At 34.5% G+C, this 26,725-nt stretch overlaps 1 protein-coding gene across 1 annotated transcript in view; it reads left to right on the top strand.

The window, feature by feature from the left end:
• The window catches only part of LOC139522932 (fibrocystin-L-like), a 101,980-nt gene that overhangs the window by 55,102 nt on the left and 20,153 nt on the right, over positions 1 to 26,725 (top strand). Inside the window, exons 29-44 of the mRNA XM_071316580.1 lie at positions 982 to 1,235; positions 2,291 to 2,479; positions 3,193 to 3,369; positions 7,382 to 8,854; positions 9,329 to 9,478; positions 9,807 to 9,984; positions 10,524 to 10,680; positions 13,780 to 13,936; positions 15,332 to 15,411; positions 15,811 to 15,940; positions 16,314 to 16,682; positions 19,817 to 21,291; positions 21,641 to 21,809; positions 22,402 to 22,650; positions 25,061 to 25,330; positions 25,747 to 26,001. Of these exons, the coding sequence (XP_071172681.1) occupies positions 982 to 1,235; positions 2,291 to 2,479; positions 3,193 to 3,369; positions 7,382 to 8,854; positions 9,329 to 9,478; positions 9,807 to 9,984; positions 10,524 to 10,680; positions 13,780 to 13,936; positions 15,332 to 15,411; positions 15,811 to 15,940; positions 16,314 to 16,682; positions 19,817 to 21,291; positions 21,641 to 21,809; positions 22,402 to 22,650; positions 25,061 to 25,330; positions 25,747 to 26,001 (5,732 nt within the window). The remainder of the gene's footprint in view (positions 1 to 981; positions 1,236 to 2,290; positions 2,480 to 3,192; positions 3,370 to 7,381; positions 8,855 to 9,328; positions 9,479 to 9,806; positions 9,985 to 10,523; positions 10,681 to 13,779; positions 13,937 to 15,331; positions 15,412 to 15,810; positions 15,941 to 16,313; positions 16,683 to 19,816; positions 21,292 to 21,640; positions 21,810 to 22,401; positions 22,651 to 25,060; positions 25,331 to 25,746; positions 26,002 to 26,725) is intronic.

Genomic DNA, 26,725 nt, shown 5'->3' with positions numbered 1-26,725 from the left:
CCAATGCCGTATTTCCTCGTCTCTCGATGGGCTTCCAGTGTAATGTGAACGCTGCCATTTTGTTTATTTACGTTTGTGACGTCACTTTTATGAGAGTTAACTCAAGTACAAATAAACAAATTCAAAAGGTTATTCACCGGTGAATAATAGGGTTATTCACCGCTGGTGTAAATTCTTTAGGGTTATTCGTCCTTCCTTCAATTGAATGAAAATTAACTGAATTATTCCATGTCACATGATTACGTTTCACCCAATAGAATTGTTTGAAATATACGTAAGGTATAATAATACCTATTGTAGTATTTTAATCAGTAAGACTTTCTAAGATAACAATACGAATACTAAAAATATGGACTAAAAATAAGGCGTATAGGTACAGTTTTCAATTTGTTAGCGGGCATGACGTAAAACAGCGAATCAAAGAATTCAACTTTATTTATAACTAATATAGGACAATGCTGTTGATTGAAAATACTCCATTCCAGGACCTTTTGTTTTTCAAATAATTAATATTACCAATAATTGATAAGTTCCAGTTCGACGGGTTCAAACAAAAAGATTTGAAAGCAGAGAAAACTGTGTATCTTATAATCGGCATGATTTTATAAGATGACAATACTAATACTAAAATAAGGCTTGCGCATAGTTATATACTTCAATTCAGTCACGGACCCGCGATATCACGGGTTTGTTCTAGTATTTTATATAATTGTGCATGTCAAATGAGCTTTCTTAGAATTTATTGAAAAAAACTTTTTTATGCTGAAGTTTAATTTGACGCAAATCATTTGGATAAACTACTCTAAAAATGGAGCAAAAATATACTACACATATATTGCAAAAAGCTATTTCACAGTACATCAATTATATTAAAAAATTATCTTTTTTGCAAGACCAAATAAATAATGCACTTATTTGCATAACCTTGTCAAGGAGATAATTTATTTTGTTCTCTATGATTTATCTAGCAATTTCTTTCAGTGATGGTTCTCGTCCCACTATACAGTACCAGCTGTCTATAACCAATGTGTTCCCTCAGCATGGGTCAATGTATGGTGGAACAAGACTGACACTGACTGGACAAGGGTTTAGTGCTGTAACTCCTAAGGACAAAATATCTGTGTCCATTGGAAATCATAACTGTGGTGTAGAGTCTGTTAGTAATACAAAGATTGTATGTCTGATTGATGAAACAGCTGCTGTTGTAAAGATTGATAACCAAGGAGTACATCCACGTACGTAAACATTCTATATATCATAAAGTCAAGGCTAACTTTATTGTAGACCTGTAGTCTGAAAAGATATACTGGTAGTTTGGTATATTATATATCCCTTTGGTAGTCATGTTGTGGCATGTTAACCTCCATTGTGGGATGGTTGTGGATTCTTTCCATGCTGTGTCAAATCAAAGTCTTGAAAATTGGTTTTTGTTGATTCTCTGCTAAGTTTAAAAGTTAAGCCAAAGACTGGCAGTGATATTGTTGGCTTTTTTCAAAACTACCTCTACCCTTTTTTATTGGGAAAATATGCGTAATTTTCATCAAATTGGGAAATTTAGATTAAACCATGAATTTGACCTAAAATTCAATTTACATAACCCCCTTTCAAGAGTCAACCCCTACTTTGAAATAAGACTCCTTTTTGTCAGTGATGATACATAAATAGACCCTCAAATCTGCACATATAGTCATTTTAGGCATGAAAAATGTATAAACTAGTGTTTTACAGGTTGTATTCATGCAAAATTACTCCTGAGACTGCACTGTTTGGGAAAAAAGTTGTCTTTTTGGGAATAACTTTAAGCTATTTTTTTTCTTCAAATTGGGATTCTTCTCCAGGGGTAAAAGCCTTTATTCTCCATTAATTTCAGGCAAACAATATCACTGACTGGTCAACATCGTGTCAAATTAATGTGTCTGGGAAGGGGGTAGTATCTTCCTGCATATTGATACCTTGTGAACTAGTATTACAAAAGTTAGACTCATTATGTAGTTCAAAGCAGGATTCATATTAACATCTTATTGTCCTAATGCGCAAGTAATATACGTCACTGCACATTAACCATTAGTTTACCCCTCCACCCATCTGAAACCTGTTTGGTTACCATTCTTTAATTTTAAATAAATAAAGCTTTAAGCAATCACTTTATTTTTAGTTAAATTGCTTTTGCCTATTGCCAAAAATGTAAAAACTGAAGGAGCCAGATTACAATTTGTTAAGTACATTTTGATTTGTATTAGCATAAGTTTTTATACTTTTTCAATTTTTTTTTATGTTTATAAAACTTTAGATTGGGGTATTGGATACCAATGGAATCCTCTTACAGCTTATGGAGAGGCTGGTGACATTTTTGAATGGACATGGACCAGCCAACCCTGGATTCTTACGTTCACCCATCGTATAGAGCAGACTAAGAGTGAATCATCTACAGATAGAGCTACAGATGGATTTATTAGCAGTACAAAGGGAACATTCAATGGTTAGTTGGGAATTTATTAATCTTATAATCTTATAATTTTTTTACATGATTTTATCTTGTTAAAAGCCTCAAAATCTGATCATATTTCTTGTTGACATGGGGATTAGACAGATATAATAACAATTATTTTGATTTCTTACAATTTTTCAAAAATGAAAGGTTGTTGAAAGTCCATTTATTATGATATAAGGCATGCAGTGTACATGGTTTGTACGGCTAACTCCTCTGAAAAATTTCAGACTAGAACTACATTGTATTATACATGTAATATGATGATGTAGGATGATAGTATGGATACTAAAGTTAAGGTTTGTCCTGTTAGTTCTTCTGACTGTTTTGAAGCCAGAATATTTTATTATGTAGGGTTAGTACCGTCCATATATGAAAGGTGTACATTTTGTCAAAATTTAGATTTTCTACAAATGAGGGGCTGTTAAACCTTGTCTTTTTTGGGGGTTGTTTAAGAGATGCAGGGTATCTGGAAACAGAGGTGGATTTAGGGGAGCCAAGGTGCCTGCCTCCTCCTTTTGGGGGAAAATTTGGTTGATTATATATAGGGAATTGTTGTAGCATAACTACAATGGGCCCCAACTTGTGACAATTTCTGGGTCTGCCACTGGGAAATTTATACTTAAAGCTGTAGAATTGCAAATTAAATATCTCTATAGTATATTTACATAATGAATGAGTTGTAAATATGATTTATTTGTTAGGAATGTACCGATACCAAGTGACGACACCAGGAGAGTACCAGTATTGGAGTGGATACACAGATTACTATGAGATAGTATACTACAGAGGAACACTGATGGTTAAAGATAAACAACCGTTTGTTGGGAACGTATCAGTGAAAATAGGAGGACATGAGGCTGATTATAATACCAACTCAGGTGAGTACATACCACTCCTTATAATAGAAACATAGGGAGAACTTGAGGATCACTTTACTACTCACTCACTTGTGTAGCCTATGTTAAACTAAAAGAAAGTTGTCGTTCAGTATCTTATGGTGCTTAACTTTAATGTCTCTGACTGGGGCAATTGATTCTTTCTTCTTTGACAGTCAATTATAAATGAACTTGCACAGATAAATTGCACTTCTAGACAGTCAAACATCTTCGACATAGTTAAATCTCATATTTTTGACACTTAGTCATTTGTGGTTTCATTATATACATACTGTTGAATCTATAAAATAAAACTTATTAAAGACCTATACTTTATTTAACAATAACAGGTACATCTGACCCAGTTGATGACCTATACTTTATTTAACATTCTAACATGACGTCCTTCAAACGCTTTGAGTACACACCCGTGGTAAAATATGAATATATTGCCAGTGCTGTTCCGATTGTACTCCCACGTCATATGCTTTTTTATGAATGAGATACCCGACGTCATAGAACAATGACGTTAGAATGTAAGCATTTTACGGGAAAATACACGCTTGTGAATCCGAAAATCATCACAAGGAAACATACACAAATGATGCTAAAATGTGGCAAAAGCCCTTTATTGTACATCATATAAGACATATAAATAAATTATCATTCAAATTCATCCAAAACTGTCTGAATACATTATTTTAAATAGTTTAAGCATGTCACTAATGCAGTTTGCTCCGTTCTTTTACGCTAGTTTATTAGTGCGTTTATTTATGGGAACGGCAAATATTTGCCTACACCTAGAGCGCTTCGATCCAAAAGAATTGCCGTATGTGTCCTATCAGAATCGAAATAATTCATGGGGGCTTGAATATATCTAGATTTTACCACGGGTTGTCCCTTTATGCCGATATTTTACCCCTCGCTATCGCTCAGGGGTAAAATATTTGTCATAAAGGGCCAACTGTGGTAAAATCACGATATATTCAAGCCCCCATGAATTATTTCTTAAATAACAGGTACATCTGACCCAGTTGATGATCTATACTTTATTTAACAATAACAGGTACATCTGCCCCAGTTGATGATCTATACTTTATTTAACAATAACAGGTACATCTGACCCAGTTGATGACCTATACTTTATTTAACAATAACAGGTACATCTGACCCAGTTGATGATCTATACTTTATTTAACAATAACAGGTACATCTGACCCAGTTGATGACCTATACTTTATTTAACAATAACAGGTACATCTGACCCAGTTGATGACCTATACTTTATTTAACAATAACAGGTACACCAGACCCAGTTGATGATCTATACTTTATTTAACAATAACAGGTACATCTGACCCAGTTGATGACCTATACTTTATTTAACAATAACAGGTACATCTGACCCAGTTGATGACCTATACTTTATTTAACAATAACAGGTACATCTGACCCAGTTGATGATCTATACTTTATTTAACAATAACAGGTACACCAGACCCAGTTGATGATCTATACTTTATTTAACAATAACAGGTACATCTGACCCAGTTGATGATCTATACTTTATTTAACAGGTACATCTGACCCAGTTGATGATCTATACTTTATTTAACAATAACAGGTACATCTGACCCAGTTGATGATCTATACTTTATTTAACAATAACAGGTACATCTGACCCAGTTGATGATCTATACTTTATTTAACAATAACAGGTACATCTGACCCAGTTGATGATCTATACTTTATTTAACAATAACAGGTACATCTGACCCAGTTGATGATCTATACTTTATTTAACAATAACAGGTACACCAGACCCAGTTGATGATCTATACTTTATTTAACAATAACAGGTACATCTGACCCAGTTGATGATCTATACTTTATTTAACAATAACAGGTACACCAGACCCAGTTGATGATCTATACTTTATTTAACAATAACAGGTACATCTGACCCAGTTGATGACCTATACTTTATTTAACAATAACAGGTACATCTGACCCAGTTGATGATCTATACTTTATTTAACAATAACAGGTACATCTGACCCAGTTGATGACCTATACTTTATTTAACAATAACAGGTACACCAGACCCAGTTGATGATCTATACTTTATTTAACAATAACAGGTACATCTGACCCAGTTGATGACCTATACTTTATTTAACAGGTACATCTGACCCAGTTGATGACCTATACTTTATTTAACAATAACAGGTACATCTGACCCAGTTGATGACTATACTTTATTTAACAATAACAGGTACATCTGACCCAGTTGATGACCTATACTTTATTTAACAATAACAGGTACATCTGACCCAGTTGATGACCTATACTTTATTTAACAATAACAGGTACATCTGACCCAGTTGATGACTATACTTTATTTAACAATAACAGGTACATCTGACCCAGTTGATGACCTATACTTTATTTAACAATAACAGGTACATCTGACCCAGTTGATGACCTATACTTTATTTAACAATAACAGGTACATCTGACCCAGTTGATGACCTATACTTTATTTAACAATAACAGGTACATCTGACCCAGTTGATGACCTATACTTTATTTAACAATAACAGGTACATCTGACCCAGTTGATGACCTATACTTTATTTAACAGGTACATCTGACCCAGTTGATGATCTATACTTTATTTAACAGGTACACCAGACCCAGTTGATGATCTATACTTTATTTAACAATAACAGGTACATCTGACCCAGTTGATGACTATACTTTATTTAACAATAACAGGTACATCTGACCCAGTTGATGATCTATACTTTATTTAACAATAACAGGTACACCAGACCCAGTTGATGATCTATACTTTATTTAACAATAACAGGTACATCTGACCCAGTTGATGACCTATACTTTATTTAACAGGTACATCTGACCCAGTTGATGATCTATACTTTATTTAACAATAACAGGTACATCTGACCCAGTTGATGATCTATACTTTATTTAACAATAACAGGTACATCTGACCCAGTTGATGATCTATACTTTATTTAACATTAACAGGTACATCTGACCCAGTTGATGATCTATACTTTATTTAACAATAACAGGTACACCAGACCCAGTTGATGATCTATACTTTATTTATTAATAACAGGTACATCTGACCCAGTTGATGACCTATACTTTATTTAACAGGTACATCTGACCCAGTTGATGATCTATACTTTATTTAACAATAACAGGTACATCTGACCCAGTTGATGACTATACTTTATTTAACAATAACAGGTACATCTGACCCAGTTGATGACCTATACTTTATTTAACAATAACAGGTACATCTGACCCAGTTGATGACCTATACTTTATTTAACAATAACAGGTACATCTGACCCAGTTGATGACCTATACTTTATTTAACAATAACAGGTACACCAGACCCAGTTGATGATCTATACTTTATTTAACAATAACAGGTACATCTGACCCAGTTGATGACCTATACTTTATTTAACAGGTACATCTGACCCAGTTGATGACCTATACTTTATTTAACAATAACAGGTACATCTGACCCAGTTGATGACTATACTTTATTTAACAATAACAGGTACATCTGACCCAGTTGATGACCTATACTTTATTTAACAATAACAGGTACATCTGACCCAGTTGATGACCTATACTTTATTTAACAATAACAGGTACACCAGACCCAGTTGATGACCTATACTTTATTTAACAATAACAGGTACATCTGACCCAGTTGATGACCTATACTTTATTTAACAGGTACATCTGACCCAGTTGATGATCTATAATTTATTTAACAATAACAGGTACATCTGACCCAGTTGATGATCTATACTTTATTTAACAATAACAGGTACATCTGACCCAGTTGATGATCTATACTTTATTTAACAATAACAGGTACACCAGACCCAGTTGATGATCTATACTTTATTTAACAATAACAGGTACATCTGACCCAGTTGATGACCTATACTTTATTTAACAGGTACATCTGACCCAGTTGATACTAGTAATTGTCCAGGACTAAGCAGTTTAACATGCCAAGACCTGCCAGATTTATCCTCTAGTTCTGTTTTCCAATTTTCTTTTGACATGTGTCACAGTCCCACTATTACCTCTCTTGGGAGAGACAATGCTACAGCTGTAGATACCGTTACTATATTTGGATCAGGGTTTTCCACAACTAAATGCAATAATGAGGTGACATTTGGGGATGCAAATTGTATCGTTAAAAAAGCCACAGAATCTTCTATTGAATGTATGATTGATTCCAGTAATTCACCAATGATTGCTGTTAGACAAGATGTTGCAGTTCGTGTAAGTAACCTTGGATTTGCACTGTTAGCAGTTGAAGGTCAGACTGCTCGGACATTAGTTGTGTTGCCAGTGGTAACAAGCATTTCTCCAGAAATGGTTTCGACAAATGGTGGTGCAGTAGTTATCATCATAGGTGCAGGTTTTCAGGGAAATACTTCTGACATTACTGTGATAATTAATGGATATGACTGCCCAGTCCAGTATGTTTCTTACACCGAAATAAACTGTATAGCCCCTCCATCTGGATTTGGAAAAAAGTCTTTAGTTGTTAAGATAGGTGTAAATGATATGACCATCCCTGCTGTATGCGACGTTGAATGTCAGCTAGTCTATGAATCAGCAATATCGCCAGAAATATCAGGTATTACTCCAACCTCTCTTAATGGAGATGTGACCACCTTAACAATTACTGGCTCAGGTTTTTCCACTGTCGTTAGTAACGCTGTTGTATATGTTGGAGATGTTCCATGTTTTGTGGAAGCTGTTAAAGACTCACAGATAACCTGTACTATAACATATGCTCCTGTGGGGGACCTAGCAGTGGATGTTGTTATCAATAACAGAGGCAGGGCAACTAAAAGCAAGACTTTCTTTGTGACCAGTCAAGCCGTAATAAGTAACATTTCACCAACCGAGGGAAGCATTTATGGGGGTACAGAAATTGTAGTCACAGGAAATGGCTTCATTAATGAAAAGACAGTGGTCAGTATTGATGGGTTTCCATGTGATATCAAAGAAACAAACTTATCCAGAATAGTTTGTGTAACAAGTAGTGGTAGCGAGGGTAATGCAAGTGTTGCTGTTGTGTCTAACTCTATGGCATATGTTGAATGGATATTTGAATATTCATCCGCAGTAACGCCAATTATTTCTGATCTTTCGCCAGTAAAAGGTACAAAAGGAACCAGTCTAGTTATAACTGGTTCTAAGTTTGGTTCAGTGGATGGTGAAAATAGGGTAACAATTGGGAGTGCTCCTTGTGAGATAACGTTTTACAACATGACCATGATCGAATGTACTATTAGTGAAGGATATATTGGAACAGCAACAGTTTTGGTCATTGTTGAAGGCTTGGGAGTGTCGAATAGTGATGTGCAGTTTGAATTTGAATTCGCTGTAACTGGTATCCAGAAAAATAGTGGTATGCTATAATTACTTAATTTAACATTAATTTTAAAAAAAATATAAATTTATTTTTGTTGAATAAAAACTAATATTTCATTACATAAAAATAATTGACAACTATAAAACAAAATCTTGCTCACTCAAATTTATTAAAAATGAGAAATATATACACAAATGATACAAATAGCAACACAATGTAAATTTAGATGAATAGACTTGAAAAGAAAGATTTACCTTTAAAATAGTGTTGAAGATTATCTTAGAGGAGATGTTGTCATGAACTTTTCAGGAGAGAAATAAATGTTTTTTTCAAATTTTTTTTATGATTTTTTTATTATTGTAAAATGCATCTGGATAGGTTTCAAAATATAAAGCCTCTCAATTTTAATTTTGATAGCATTATTGTATGCCACATTTCATGAAATCACACTAACTTAACTCCATTGCATGTGCATGCAAAATTTCGTACTTTCTACTTCTTACATTTAAGGAAGTGTTTCTGGAGGACAGACCATTACTGTAATAGGATCAGGCTTTGACAATACAACAAATGTCACCATTTGTGGACAGTCATGTACAGCAGACGACAAAGCCAACCAATCAGCTTCACAGTTCATTTGTGTCACACCTCCAGCTGAAGGTTAGACATTTTTTATTTAGAATCTTTGAAGACGAAAAGACCAGGAGATAATACAAAAGTATAGTCATGACTTTGCATGACTCTCGTCCACTTTTCTCTTTATCAGTTAAGAAACAGTTAATTTCAGTGTTTTTTCTGTAACTTAATATAATAAACCATGTTACAGATAGAATACTCTTTTCTTTGTTTATTGAAATAAACTCTTCTTTCAAATGAAAAAAACAATAAAACTTTTATTTTGAAAAAAATATGCAAAATTTGAAAGGATTTATTTGGCTGGTTTGAGGGAAAAGCATGGTTGCTAAATATTAGTAAATAATTTTCATAGATGTAGTAACTGTCACAAAGTCATGTGACGTTATAACAACAGTGGATGGTGTGAAGAAAACCATGAGTGGTGGCTATACTTACAGCCAAGCCTTGACTCCAGATATAACCAGTGTATCACCTGCTAGAGGAGGTACTGGGGGTGGAGTGCTCCTAACAGTAGGAGGAACAGGATTTGGGTACGTTCCTTCATTTAACAAGTTAATGTATAAACAGAAGTAAGTCTCAATTTCAAAATGGCCAAAAAAAGAGCATTTAAAGCTGTCTAGGTGCAACTTTGCCAAAGGGAGAGACAATTTCTGATTTGCAAATAAATTTTTTGAGGACTTTTCATTATTGTTTTGTTTTTAGTTTTGATTTAATGCCACCTCATTATGACCATCAATGGAATCCAGAGTGGCTGTTATACTTCTAAATATTTTCCCAGTTACTAACAAAATGAATATATAAAAAAGTCATATTTCTCACTTTCCTTTCAAATGTAATTTTGCTATGGTTTTCAAAATGGGAAAAAAAGAAAATTCACTTTATAAGGGTGCTGAATGACATACCAGGCAGAAACTAAGTAAGTAAAGGTGCTGAACACCTAAGGCATCAATTAAACATCAGTATGCCAAATATTTCAACTGGCAAGAAATTGAAAATATAATATTGTGAGCACCCTTTTCAAAGTAATTGCTGCTGTAATTATAATCATATTTCATATTTGATATTTCAGCACCGATATATCAGTGGTTGTTGTAAAAATAGCTGGAACACACTGTAATGTCACATCTGTAACAGATACAGAAATTGTATGTATAACCGGACAACATAGTCCATCTCAAAAGACAAACGTCTGGGTGGAGATTAATGGGAATGGCATGGCAACACAGGTTTGTACATTTTGTCTGAGAGAATTTTTACAGTACAACTCAATTTTGTTAAACTAGAATTTTTTTATTGGATAAAACATATACTGTGTAGAGGGTTATTTTTCGCGGGTGTAAAATTTCACGATTTTCATTGAATAAGATATACAAAATATTTTGTTGGATTCAAAACTTTTCTCAAAATTGGCCGATTTTATTGTCGAGCCTGCAACTTTTGTTGCAGAAAGCTCGACATTGGGATAGTGATCCGGCTGCGGCAACGGCGGCGGCTACGGCGGCGGCTACGGCGGCGGCGTTAGCTAACTTTTTAAAAGGTTTATATTTTAGAAGGTGAAAGACCTGGATGCTTCATACTTTGTATATAGATGCCTCATGTTACGAAGTTTCCGTCAGTCACATGTCCAATGTCCTTGACCTCATTTTCATGGTTCAGTGACCACTTGAAAAAAAAGTTTAGAATTTTTGTAATGTTGAATTCTCTCTTATTATAAGTAATAGGGTAACTATATTTGGTATGTGCGTACCTTGCAAGGTCCTCATGCCCGTCAGACAGTTTTCACTTGACCTCGACCTCATTTCATGGATCAGTGAACAAGGTTAAGTTTTGGTGGTCAAGTCCATATCTCAGATACTATAAGCAATAAGGCTAGTATATTTGGTGTATGGAAGGACTGGAAGGTGTACATGTCCAACTGGCAGGTGTCATCTGACCTTGACCTCATTTTCATGGTTCAGTGGTTATAGTTAAGTTTTTGTGTTTTGGTCGGTTTTTCTCATACTTTATGCAATAGGTCTACTATATTTGTTGTATGGAATGATTGTAAGGTGTACATGTCTAGCGGGCAGATGTCATCTGAACTTGACCTCATTTTCATGGTTCAGTGGTCAAAGTTAAGTTTTTAAGTTTTGGTCTTTTTATCTAATATTATATGCCAAAGGTCAACTATATTTGGTGTATGGAAATATATTATGATCTATATGTCAGTCCCCCAGGTTTATTTGACCATGACCTCAATTGCACAGTTCATTGCACAGTGTTAAGTTTTTGTGTTTTGGTCTATTTTTCTTACTAAAACTATAAGTAATAGGTCAACTATATTTGTTGTATGGAAGCTTTGTTAGCTGTACATGTCTGCCTGGCATGGTTCATCTGACCTTGACCTTATTTTCATGGTTCATTGGTCTTTGTTTAGCTATCTTTGTTAATGTTAAGTTTATGTGACAGTTGTAATAAAACTTTATACTTAGGACTATCAACATTTTTCAATGATTAGTAAAGAAGGCGAGACATTTCAGTGTGTGCACTCTTGTTTTAGAGACTTTGTTCTATCCGCGAAAATTTACACCCCACAAAAATAACCCTCTATTCAGTACCATGTGACTCTGTCATTTACATTTTATATACCAGCAGGGACTAAACTTAACAGTCGCCTAGTCGCCCAATGCGACCAGATTTTGGGCTGGGCGAATATATTTTTCATCCTGATCGCACAGCTGGCGACAAATAATATTTTGCATTGAATCCCATGTCTAACCTAACCCATATACCTATATTCCCCCAGGATGGAAACGAAAAACGTATAAAAACTGTTCCCAAACGGAAACCCAATTGTCTAATCAAGGCGGGAACATAGAACAGAGGATTTCCTGTAACGATTTGACCTCTCTAAACACGTTTTCTTATAGATCTTTTTTTTTAAAGCTTCTAAGATTAATTGATTATTTGTAAGGGCTTGTTCTTCAATGAAAAAGAAACGCAATACACATCTTTATATCTAGTATCATAACCAATCTTCAATGAAAATTAATTAAATAATATTTTTGATCAACACCTATAAGTGGGTCTCATAGAGGTCTAAGCGTGATGCGGGATTGCCGATTTTTTGTGAGCGTGAAACGTGAAAGTCAAATTATTGTGTCGTGAAAACGGGAAATGAGGTCTAGCGGGACCCGGGAAATGACAAATAAATGAGAATTGCTTACGTACATAGTGTAAGCGGGAAACGGGAATGTGACAAAACAGTAAGCGGGATCCGGGATCGGCACCCCCCAATGAGACCCCCCTATAAGAGGATGACTTGGATTTAAAATAACATTTAATTATTTATGGAAACAGCCCTAGCTGTAGTCAACAGGAAGTTCTAATTGAAGACCAAAAGGGAGACAATTTTGGTGGGAAATCTTCTAAAATCAATACAGTCAAATCTTATGATATATTTCTGATGGCAATAATTCAAATATTATGAAGTTATCATAATCTTTCCAGACTTGAAAAATTCACATAGGATTACATAAAAAGGCTTTATTAGTACATGTATATGAAAAGTAAATTTAAATTTTATTGTTTTAGTATAGATATTAGTTGGGCCCCTAAAATTTCAAGTGGGCCCCTGAAAAAAATATTTTAGGGGCCCAGCTGACCCCTGGAGGTAAAAAGAGTTAGTTTAGTCCCTGATACTATATGAAAACCACTGGACAAACCTGCAATGTTGATACATGATGATAATGATTGATGGCTGTTTAATGTCAAATGGATGATAATGATTGATGGCTGTTTAATGTCAAATGGCAAATTAAATACATTATTCAATACAAGAAGAGATTAATGTCAAATGAATATGAACTCTGTTTTGTACTAGATCGAAAGGCTGTCAGACTGATTTTTGTCTTGCCAGTGACAAAAGTCACAAAAGTTGAGACATAGGTGTAATGATTTTCTAAGGAGGTGGTCCTTGGTGGCGTCAACAGTTATCAAATTTTCTGCTTTAGTCAGTTTGAAAGGAACGACTTGTGATAAATCAATGATATTTTCTATAAAGTTGAATTACTTTCAGTACATATCAGTGTTACAACTATTTCAAGGGCATTCCCACTAGGTCATGCTTTATTGACTTTCAATATCAATAAATATGCTGCTATTTTAAATTTTAAGTTTTCTGCTTCTTGCGATAGCTCAATGATATTTTCTATAAGATTGCATTACTATCACTTTGAATAATCCATAATGTATTTCATAAACCAATAATCTAAAAATTCATTTCTATATATATTTCTATATTTATATGATAACTTAATAGTCAGATAGATTGACTTGTATTTCAGACAAACGCTGAGTTTTACTACATAGATGTCTGGTCTTCTCCGTATACATGGGGAGGTCTTGATCCTCCAGAAGATGGTACCCTTGTTGTTATACCAGCTGGAAACATCATACTTCTTGATATAAGCACAGCTCGTTTGAAGATGATACTCATTAAAGGTTTGTCTTTAATGCAGTTTGTTGCATAGTTTATGTAAGTTTCTGTCATATTTGACATTTCACCCCATATTGAATGGTCTTTAAGGTGGCACCTTCACTAAAATTAATTTGGCTCATTTGAATTTCATAAAATTGTGATAAAATGTTAATATGACAAAATATAATAATTTCAAAACTTGAACCACACACTTTATCGGAAATTTTTAGTTGGACAAGTAGCAGTTGGAATAACACCTGTAAGTATGTATGTACTGGTAGATTCCTTCATTATTCCGAGCACCCCTCAAGAACTGTGACGGTATAGTGGAATCGGTGTACACTCAATTTCGAGATTAATGGAGATGTGTCACTAACACATTTACAACAATATTTACAAGGACAATCTCCACCACAACACAAAAGGGGTGCTAGGACACTGGGAAGTCTGTTATTATGGTGGAGGAAGCCAAAGTACTTGAAGAGAAGCACATGGACACTCGGCGGGAACAGACAAACAGAAGATATATCAGGAGATTGATCTTCAGGGAGCAATTTTGACCATCCAAGGCCCCCAAATTACATTTTCTCCTCGTTAAAAAACTCTGGTCTTGATACCGGAGCTATGTGTGAGAGGGTGAAAATCACCCTTCTGATGAACTGATATTTTTAGCGCCCTGAATGAGAATCGAATCTTGGGACCATCAGCACTGTAGCCATCAGTCTTAACCACAAGAAACGAACTCACACCAATTTTGATCATTGAGAAGCTTAATATTTCCTGAACAATAGAAAATAATTAAAACATTCGGCTGATTTTTACGGAGTTATCTCCCTGTAATGTTACATACTCCCTTAAATGAAAAGGTCCATTTCCAAACAAAAAACAAAAGATTGGGTTATTTAGAATTGTTTAAAATGTTGTATCAAGGTTTTAAAACCATCACCTTTTTTGAAATTATAAATCCAGTTGATATTGATTCAGTTTTCCAAAACCTTCACAATGGCTTTTTAAATATGAGCACTTTAAAATAATGTGTTTATAGCTTTACATGTATTTTATTAACAGAATGATTCTTCACTTTTGTGTCTTTGATAAACCATGGTGTATAAATTGCATCTTCAAATAAAACAATCTGTTTAGCTGAATTAGTGTGTAAACTTGGCATATTTTTGTATATAAAGTCTGAAGGACTTAAATTTTAAGTTTGTGAGTCAGAAGCCAAGTTTATACATCAATAACTTCTACAAAAAATGTGTTTATTCCAATGATTGCAAATTGAACCAACATAAACTAGATTATTAAATCAAAATGTCCAAGAATCACTAAAACATGTAAAATTGAATATTTAGTTCATAAATTGGGACTCATAATGCACAATGTGTTGTGTACTGACAATACTATCTATGTATTTGTAGGTGGTGAACTTGTCTTTGATGAGAAGGACATAGAATTGTTTGCAGATAACATTTTAATTGTTGAAGGAGGAAGATTGCAGGTAGATTTCAGTTACTAACAATATATTTTTGGTAACAAGTGAATAATATTAAAATGTCAATATTAGCGTGTGTTCAAGTACTTATTAAAGACCTCCTTTTTATGCCCCACCTAGGGGCATTATGTATTTCAGTCTGCATCCGTTTTTTCTGTTTTACCATCCATCTGTCTTACTTCATTTAGTTTTTGGTCAAGGTAGTATTTGATGAAGTTGTAGTCCAATCAATTTGAAACTTAGTACACCTGTTCCCTGTGGTATGCTCTTTCTAATTAGTACACCTGTTCCCTGTGGTATGCTCTTTCTAATTTTAATGTCAAATTAGAGTCATTAACTTATTCCAATTTTCTGTGTGATGTGGAAAGCTAAATATATTGATTCCTTTTTATTTCTATTTACAAGATTGGAACAGAGAGTGAGCCATTCCAACACAAAGCTTATATCACAGGAACAGCCCACCTACGAACCAAGGAATTACCTATTTATGGTACAAATTCACTGGGTATCAGAGAAGGTGTATTGGATCTACATGGTAAATTTACTTTGTCTTATAAAGCATAATTAATATCCTATTGATAAGTTTTATAGTTTTGTCTTTATTATTTAATGGTATCTAGCAAAGAAAGTTTGGACAGGCGTATAACAAGGGAAAATTTAAATTAAGGATTACCTAAAACTTTGACAACATATACTTTGACCTGTTGATAAAAATACAAATATTTCATGAAATGATTTAAATGTTCAGCTGATCTCTTTAAAAAAGTTAAATCCTTAGGTGTTCTTTACTCCCTTAATAGAGTCTGACTGTTAACAAGTAAAACAAATATTGACAATTAAAACAAAAACAAAACAAAACAGGGATGAGTTGCTATTTGTCTCCCTAATGATAATTTTCCCCCTTTTAGGAAAACCTGTCGCAGTTGTATGGACTCGCTTAGCATCAACAGCTGAAGCAGGTTCAGATTCTATTACATTAGAAAGGGAAGTGACATGGCAGACAGGGGACGAAATCATCATAGCAACAACAGGTGGTCCTAGTTCTCAACGTCAGAGTGAAAAGCACATGATAAAGGCAGTTACAGCTGACAGTAAAACATTAACTTTAGTGAAAAATTTAGAATACAAACATTTAGGAGAAAGTGAAACGATTGGAAGCCATACTTTTGAATACAGAGCAGAGGTTGGATTATTGACTCGTAATATTGTTTTACGTGGTGAGAGGGATCGTCAGTGGACAGAAATTATTCCAGCATGTCCTAGAGGTTTCAGTACAGGTAATACACTATCAATTTTTCAAGTTTATTTTAGCTGTGTTTTTAGTTCCCGGGTTTTACCACAAATTATAACACAATGTTGACTGCTTTATCCCTAATTTTGATATTTTACCTATTATGTCTGCTTGTTTTGCTACATATTATGGTCAATATGATGGATAATTATTCAAAGGTCATTCAAGCAAGAGGCTTAGTTAGCTATAACACCAGGTTTATTCCACTATTTCTACATAAGAAAATATCTGTACCAAGTTAAGGATATGAAGTTGTTATCCATTGGTTTGATGTGATTAAATGCCTGTACCAAGTTAAGGATATGAAGTTGTTATCCATTGGTTTGATGTGATTGAATGTCTGTACCAAGTTAAGGATATGAAGTTGTTATCCATTGGTTTGATGTGATTGAATGCCTGTACCAAGTTAAGGATATGAAGTTGTTATCCATTGGTTTGATGTGATTAAATGTCTGTACCAAGTTAAGGATATGAAGTTGTTATCCATTGGTTTGATGTGATTAAATGTCTGTACCAAGTTAAGGATATGAAGTTGTTATCCATTGGTTTGATGTGATTGAATGCCTGTACCAAGTTAAGGATATGAAGTTGTTATCCATTGGTTTGATGTGATTAAATGCCTGTACCAAGTTAAGGATATGAAGTTGTTATCCATTGGTTTGATGTGATTAAATGTCTGTACCAAGTTAAGGATATGAAGTTGTTATCCATTGGTTTGATGTGATTGAATGTCTGTACCAAGTTAAGGATATGAAGTTGTTATCCATTGGTTTGATGTGATTGAATGCCTGTACCAAGTTAAGGATATGAAGTTGTTATCCATTGGTTTGATGTGATTAAATGTCTGTACCAAGTTAAGGATATGAAGTTGTTATCCATTGGTTTGATGTGATTAAATGTCTGTACCAAGTTAAGGATATGAAGTTGTTATCCATTGGTTTGATGTGATTGAGCCTGTACCAAGTTAAGGATATGAAGTTGTTATCCATTGGTTTGATGTGATTAAATGCCTGTACCAAGTTAAGGATATGAAGTTGTTATCCATTGGTTTGATGTGATTGAATGCCTGTACCAAGTTAAGGATATGAAGTTGTTATCCATTGGTTTGATGTGATTAAATGTCTGTACCAAGTTAAGGATATGAAGTTGTTATCCATTGGTTTGATGTGATTAAATGTCTGTACCAAGTTAAGGATATGAAGTTGTTATCCATTGGTTTGATGTGATTGAATGCCTGTACCAAGTTAAGGATATGAAGTTGTTATCCATTGGTTTGATGTGATTAAATGCCTGTACCAAGTTAAGGATATGAAGTTGTTATCCATTGGTTTGATGTGATTGAATGTCTGTACCAAGTTAAGGATATGAAGTTGTTATCCATTAGTTTGATGTGATTGAGCCTGTACCAAGTTAAGGATATGAAGTTGTTATCCATTGGTTTGATGTGATTGAATGTCTGTACCAAGTTAAGGATATGAAGTTGTTATCCATTGGTTTGATGTGATTGAATGCCTGTACCAAGTTAAGGATATGAAGTTGTTATCCATTGGTTTGATGTGATTAAATGCCTGTACCAAGTTAAGGATATGAAGTTGTTATCCATTGGTTTGATGTGATTGAATGTCTGTACCAAGTTAAGGATATGAAGTTGTTATCCATTGGTTTGATGTGATAAAGTTAAGGATATGAAGTTGTTATCCATTGGTTTGATGTGATTGAATGCCTGTACCAAGTTAAGGATATGAAGTTGTTATCCATTGGTTTGATGTGATTGAGCTTTTGATTTTGTCAGTTACAACTGACTTCTGTTTTAAATTTTCCTGGGAGTTCGGAATTTATTTTATTTTACTTTTTACCCTTTTACAATCTCATTACCATACAGATTATGTGTTCATGCCTTGCTTCTGATAATAGTCCATTCTACTTTCAGTTGAGCAACCTTTCTGGATCCTTAGATTTTGTTGTAATGATACAAAATTTATCTGAACAGAAAGTAGGATGGAGTGTTATCAGATATTATCATGAGTTTAGCATGGACACAGTATCTTTATTATACCCCCGCTTTAAAAAAGGGGGGGTATACTGTTTTACCTCTGTCTGTCCATCAGTCCGTCCGTCCGTCAGTCAGTCCGTCCCATGAAACTTTCGTCACATTTTTCTCAGGAACTACACATCCACCCTTTCTGTAATTTGGTATCAACATTTATATATGTTAGCCATACCGTGTGATGCGTTTTCAGATTCATCACTTGACAACTTCCTGTTTACCGAACACTTGTATGATTTTACACATGATAGCCAAGTTGAAAATTTTCGTCACATTTTTCTCAGGAACTACACATCCACCCTTTCTGTAATTTGGTATCAACATTTATATATGTTAGCCATACCGTGTGATGCGTTTTCAGATTCATCACTTGACAACTTCCTGTTTACCGAAAACACTTGTATGATTTTACACATGATAGCGAAGTTGAAAATTTTCGTCACATTTTTCTCAGCAACTACAATACAAGGATTTCTGAAATTTGGTTTCAGGATTTATATAAGTCAGCTATACTGTGTGATGCGTTTTCAGATTCATCACTTGACAACTTCCTGTTTACCGAACACTTGCATATTTTTACACTATTAATATTATCCACTTGCGGCGAGGGTATCATCAGTGAGCAGTAGCTCGCAGTTTCACTTGTTTTAATCTATTTTATTTATTTTCTCTAACCTGGACAAAGGTGTAACAGTACAACATGTCTTATTAAGAACGAACTATAAAAAGCAGTTGAAAAGGGCTTAATTCTTTAGATTGGTATAAAGCGCATAAAAACACAATTGATACAAAGTATATGAGAGTACTTGTATATACTGAAAGCTAGTTAAAAGCCAATAACAATTTATAAAAAATTAAGTGGCTAAGACTTAGTCCTATCAATCAATACACATACAACTTCCAATGGATTTGGTGTAAAGATGTCACAGTCCAAGAAAAACATGACTTTTCACAATGTCAAATATAGTTATCAATAGGTTGTAAGATAGTGGATTTTCATACTTGTAGTTTAAAACTTTTTTTATTCTTCTGCAGTTTTGCATTAAATTTGCAATACTTTTTTACTCTCTTAGGAGAATTTGCCACTCAGACATGTTTTCAAGGACGTTTCGGGGAAGAAATTGGAAGTGACGAATTTGGTCTGCAAGTTATGTTTCATCCACCAGAACCAAACAAAAACCTAACTATAGGGAGAGTTTCATATGTAGAGTTTACTCATGTTGGGCAAGCCTTCCGACTAGGAAGATATCCATTCCATCTGCATTTGGCAGGCGACATGTCTTCAACATACATAAAAGGATGTTCTATTCATGAATCATTTAACCGTGGAGTCAATATTCATGGAAGTCACAACACCCTTGTAGAAAACAATGTCATCTACAATACAAAGGGTGGAACTGTATTTTTAGAAGATGGAATAGAAACTGGCAACAGACTACTATATAACTTAGTGATATTTGTTAGGGAGAGTTCTAGCTTGGTAAATGATGATATAACTCCAGCCTCATTTTGGATAACTCACCCCAATAACTTTGTTGAACATAATGTAGCAGTAGGTGGAACTCACTTTGGATTTTGGTATCGTATGCATACACACCCTGATGGTCCCTCTAGTACTAGTTCAGTTTGTCCACAAAAAGAGAAATTAGGAAGCTTTTCCCACAATTCTGCTCACTCCTTTGGATGGTATGGCTTTTGGATATTTACAACGTATACACCTCGTTCAGGTGGCAGTTGTTGGTCGGGAACACCACTACCAACTGTATTTGATAATTTCTATGCTTGGAGAAATAGAAAAGGTGCTGAATCAGTTAAGGCAGGGGCACTACAGTTTCATAACTTTACACTGGTTAGCAATAGTGAGGCTGGTTATGAAGAAATTACACATCTTGAAGGAGAATGGTATTCTCAAAATGGGGCCTTATTTAAAAATGGAGTGATTGTTGGAACATCATCGATTCTTGGTGGATGTACAGCCAGCGGTATTTCATTACCAGACAATTTCGGATTTATGGTGGACGGGACAGAATTTATAAACTTTAATGGTGGCTGTACGGCTTTATCAGTAAAACATCCAACTGATCATAATGCACCTGGAGGTTTTCATTACCAAACTCAAAACCTTAAATTTACAAATGTTGGCCCTACAAATGGAGCTTCAATAGCTGAATTTGAGGCTTCTTTCACGGACATTGATGGGACAGCCAGAACAGACATTCCAGGATCTATTATAGCACCAACTACAGATATGCATCCTCCAAACTGTACAGATTTTGATTTTTTTTCGGCTGGTGTACCAATGAGCCTATGCACTGTTAATGTTTTAAGATTATCTTTTAATAACCTTCAACGTGGCGGAGAATACAGGGGACCAATTAGGTTTGAAAATCAGTATGGAAATAGAACAATTGACTGGGTAAGGATGTATGTGACTCACCCATTAGGCTATATGATAATGATCTCTACACGTGAGGAGTATACCATGCATTTCGACAACACCAAACTAAATACCAATGTTAGCTTTAGTGGGACCTTAACATTGTTCAACGTAAGTTTATTTGTACATGAAAAAATAGTAAAGGTTTCAATTTATGATTCAAAACAGATTTATTTTCTGCACATTTAGATTGGGCTTTGATTAACTCCCCTGTTAACAGCAAACAAATTATACTGACCTTTTTTTTATTTTTGTATAATTTTTATTTACATCATTTAATTTGAATAGATTAGTCATAAAATATATTTAATATGAGTATAACTATATTTCTATAGTGTCTAAACAGTTTCTTATACTTAACTGCAAAAGTACTTATTTTTAGGCTGATGATTGGTTGATATTTACCATTGAGCTTGGTGGGACCCCTGACTAATCGAGTGTTTTTCTTGATTATTTTTAGGCTGATGATTGGTTGATATTTACCATTGAGCTTGGTGGGACCCCTGACTGTGTGTATGTATTTGATAGAGTATGTAGAAAGAACGGCACAGAGACGCCACTTGACCCAGATGAACATTTAAACGGTGACTGGTACTATGACAAATCTACTGGAGCCGTCAGCTTCCTAGGTACAGTATTATTGGTCAATACAACTGGAAATTGACCGTAAAACCTGCAAAAAAACTAAATAGTATATTGATTATTTCTTACAATTTTGGTAGCCTTGCAATACATAATAAAGGAAATGGTCAAGTGTATTAAAAATCATAGATTCATTTATTTCAAGAATAAATTTGAATCAAAATAATCAGGGGTGTGCTTTAGAAGTATTCTCTGATTATCAAGTAGACAGACTAATAAGATAAACTATTTTGTCCACTTTACTTAAATATAATATTGATTATATGGTAGGAAATGGATCACTGTCATTATATAAAGATATGCTTATAAATATTGTTAGCCTTCAATATATAACATTGTAAATGATCAAGAGTTTTAAAAATCATAGATTCATTTATTTCACGAACAAACTGTAGGATTTAAAGAATATGTTCTTAAAATTCCATCAGAAATGATAATTGGTTAATTTTGACACTATAAGTATATTAGGTTTATTTCAATTAATGAGAGATCATTTTTTTCTGTTTTGATTTTAAGATTTTAGAAATAAAAGTGGCAGTAATTTAAATATTAAGTGTAATTTTTTTATTTTCCTTTTAGTTTCCAGGAAAGGAAGAGGAGCATCAGCTGGATATTATTATAATTTGAACTTCCAATGTTTCAAATGTTATTTCAAGGATTGTATTGTGCCACCCAAACCAGAAACAGTGGCACCAGTCGATACAACACTTGGGGGTGTGGACGATGCCATGACATGGTGGGGACTCGGTCTTAAAAGATGGTCTGATCCAACAATTTGGCCTAATAACACCATTCCACAGGAGGGTGAAGATGTGGCCATTGAATGTGGTACGTTAATGTTTGTAAAAACAGACATTCATGTAAAAAAGAGGGGCAATAGAGACCAGAGGGAAATTCAGACTCAAAGATCAAAAATAAACTGACAACGCAATGGCTAAAAAGAAAGATACAAACAGACAAATAATAGTACACAGGACACAATATAGAAAACTAAAGACTAAGCAACACAAACCTCACCAAAATCTTGGGATGATCTCAGGTGCTGCAGTAAAATTTAAGAATTTAACTCATTCGCCCCCAAGACATTTTTGGAAAATCAGGCATTTTCGAAAATTTGAAAATATGCAAATTATATGCAAATGAGCAAACTCCTGATGCTGTAACTGATGCTCATCTATTAAACTACTTATTGGGATTGGGGGGCGGATGGCATGGGTGGGGGGTGGGGTGGTAGGTGGAATATTTTCTCGTGGGTTTGACCCCACCCCCAGTGAAAAATGTTAATTTTCCGTCTATTTTCCGATTTTAAAACGACCTTGAGAGGTGAACACTGACAAGACTGTGTTTTTTTGTCATTCAAGTATTACCCTATAGTTACAGTAGTCCATTCATGCTAGCTGGGAGTATATTGGACTTCAGTGTCTTGCTGGGGAATTATTATTGTCAAGTCAGGTCTGCCTAAATGTCCGTTTTTATGGATTTTTGACAAAACGGTGACCTAGATTTTACAGACTCGATTCCTATTGGCCATATCATACCTCGTTGTGTTCCTATACCACCTATGCATGCATATATGATAATAGTTTTTACCAACAGTCACTTCCAGTTACGTAGTGGCCATCAAAAGATGCCCACCCCCACCTGATTTTGGCTACTTTTCATGTTTTTCCGATTTTGAACTCTTAAACGGCTTTCAAAGTGCCAAATTTTCATGAACAGACATCTGAGAAGAGTTGATGGACCATGAACTGCTTGGTTGAAGTCCCTGCTATCATGACAGTTCAGTTGGGGCAGTTAAAAAAAGTATGGAGGGTCATACGGGCCATCAAATAATGGTTGTCGCCATCACGCCTACAGGCGGGATTGGGGGTTAAAGGGTTAAAGGAGTTTCTGAGAAATATTCTACTTTAATATGTGTATTTGGTTTTGAAATGTTATCAATTAACAAAATTATACCAATAGATATTCAATTTGTGTTATTTCATAAAACTTTGCTGTAAATATTGTTCTTGTGTTGTAACGATACACAACTGTCCCGGGTCAGGGAAGTTATTGTCACCAATTGTTTTATAAACACCGCCACATTCTGTATTTGCCTGTCCCAAGTCAAGTTCCTGTAATTCAGTGATTGTCATTGTTACTGTATATCATGTTATATCCCTTTTATTATTATGCCCCACCTACGATAGTAGAGGGGCATTACGTTTTCTGGTCTGTGCGTCCGTTCGTTCGTCCGTCTGTGCGTCTCTTTGCTTCATGTTAAAGTTTTTGGTCAAGGTTGTTTTTGATGAAGTTGAAGTCCAATCAACTTCAAACTTAGGACACATGTTCCCCATGATATGATCTTTCTAATTTTAATGCCAAATTATAGTTTTGACCCCAATTTCATAGTCCACTGAACATAGAAAATGATAGTGCGAAATTCAGGTTAAAGTTTTTGGTCAAGGTAGTTTTTGATGAAGTTAAAGTTACATCAACTTGAAACTTAGTACACATGTTCCCTATGATATGATATTTCTAATTTTTATTCCAAATTAAAGTTTTTACCCAATTTCACGGTCCACTGAACATAGAAAATGATAGTGGGAGTGGGGCATCCGTGTACTATGGACACATTCTTGTTTTGTATATGAATCAGGCTGTCATTTTACTTGTTTGAATTGTTCTACATTTGTCATTTTTGGGCCTTTTACAACTGACTATACAGTATGGGTTTTACTCATTGTTGAAAGCTGTACAGTGACCTAAAGTTATTAATTTCTGAGTCATTTGGTCTCTTGTGTAGAGTTGTCTCATTGGCAATCATACCACATCTTCTTATTTTTATGCCCCACCTACGATAGTAGAGGGGCATTATGTTTTCTGGTCTGTGCGTCCGTCCGTCTGTTCGTTCATCCGTCCGTCTGTCCGTTCGTCCGTCCGTCTGTCCCGCTTCAGGTTAAAGTTTTTGGTCAAGGTAGTTTTTGATGAAGTTTAAGTCCAATCGACTTCAAACTTAGTACACATGTCCCCTATGATATGATCTTTCTAATTTTAATGCCAAATTAGAGTTTTTACCCCAATTTCACGGTCCACTGAACATGGAAAATGATAGTGCGAGTGGGGCATTCGTGTACTGAGGACACATTCTTGTTATATCATATTTAAGAAAATGACTGTATTTAGAAAATAGCTGATTTAATAATGAATTAGTTTGTTTAAATGTTAAAATATTTACAATAGATGATATATTCTTAAGGTACATGGGTGCTAGCGGATATTGAGATACCACCATTGGGAGAATTGTTTATCTGTGGAGTGCTGGAATTCGACAATGCGAATTATACTGAAGGTTATAAGAATTTCACTGTAAACGTGACACGTATCATTATATATGGTGGAAGACTTATTGTGGGTTGGGAAAAGAGTCCTTTCATGGGCAATTTTCTTATAACACTGAGAGGAAATGCATCAGATGAAACATATGAGCTTCCCAGTGGTGGAGATAATATCGGGTCAAAAGTCATTGGTATGTATTTAATAGTTAGTGAAGTATGTTTTTAAAGTTTCCATAAAATGATTATTTATCTCTCCATTCAAATAAAAAGTCTGTGAAAATAGAATACATTTCTACATAAAATTAGCTAATTTAAAAAAAATCTAGAACAATTGTTTGAATATTAAAATCTGCTTTTGTTAATAATTTATTGAAAAAGAATAAAACACTTAAAATTTAAAGACCTATTAACAGTAATTGATGTTTGTTCAACCCAGTCATGGATGAATGTAACTTCCTTAAAAGGTAAGGATGTGTGCCTTAATAAATATAGTAAATAAATGATTTCATTTTAGATAAAAGATAATTTGTTGGTCTGAATGGTGAATTTCTAACTATAAGCAGAAAAAAGTACTACCTTCTTATTGAATTTTAATTTGTACGTATAGGTGTCTATGGTGGATTAGATTTACATGGAAAGCCGATAGATGTGCCATGGACAACCCTCAACATAACAGCTTACCCTGATGACAGCACTATCAAGCTAAATACAGTTGTGGATTGGGAAGTTGGACAAGAAATAGTTGTAACACCAACAGGGTATAGTGCCTGGGAGACTGAAACCTTCCAAATAACAAATGTTGAAGAGTCAGATGGAATGACAGTATTGACCTTGAATGATACCATACAGTATAGACATTTAGGTTTGTAGGTGTCTTCCTGTCAAGGTTATAACAGATTTGACCTTGAATGATACCATACAGTATAGACATTTAGGTTTGTATGTGTCTTCCTGTCAAGGTTATCACAGATTTGACCTTGAATGATACCATACAGTATAGACATTTAGGTTTGTAGGTGTTTTCCTGTCAGGTTACAAGATACATCTATTGTAATTTTATAAAAGTAATCAAATATCATATGAATTTAAATATTTCCTATTACACTATAAACACCTTTTATTTAATTCATACTTTTTATGCCCCACAGTGGGGCATTATTTTTTTTCCGTCTGTTTGTCCATTTGTTCGTTTGTTCGTATGTTCATCTGTCCGACGGTCCTGCTTCAGGTTAAAGTTTTTGGTGAGGGTAGTTTTTAATGCAATCAACTTGAAACTTGTTCACATGTTCCCTATGAAATGATCTTTCTGATTTTAATGTCAAATTACAGTTTTTATCCCAATTTTCTGGTCCATTGGACATAGCAAATAATAGTGGAAGTGTGTCATTTGTGTACTATGAACACATTCTTGTTTCAAGGGAGATAATTGCTATACCTTCTTTTTAGCTCACCTGGCCCGAAGGGCCAAGTGAGCTTTTCCCATCACTTTGCGTCCGGGGTCTGTCGTCTGTCATTAACTTTTACAAAAATCTTCTCCTCTGAAACTACTGGGCCAAATTAAACAAAACTTGGCCACAATCATCATT

The sequence above is a fragment of the Mytilus edulis genome, chromosome 5 (assembly GCF_963676685.1).
Source record: "Mytilus edulis chromosome 5, xbMytEdul2.2, whole genome shotgun sequence".
In the NCBI taxonomy this organism is placed as follows: domain Eukaryota; kingdom Metazoa; phylum Mollusca; class Bivalvia; order Mytilida; family Mytilidae; genus Mytilus; species Mytilus edulis.
The sequence above is the reverse complement of the archived record's forward strand: the minus strand, read 5'-3'. Positions and strand labels throughout refer to the sequence as shown.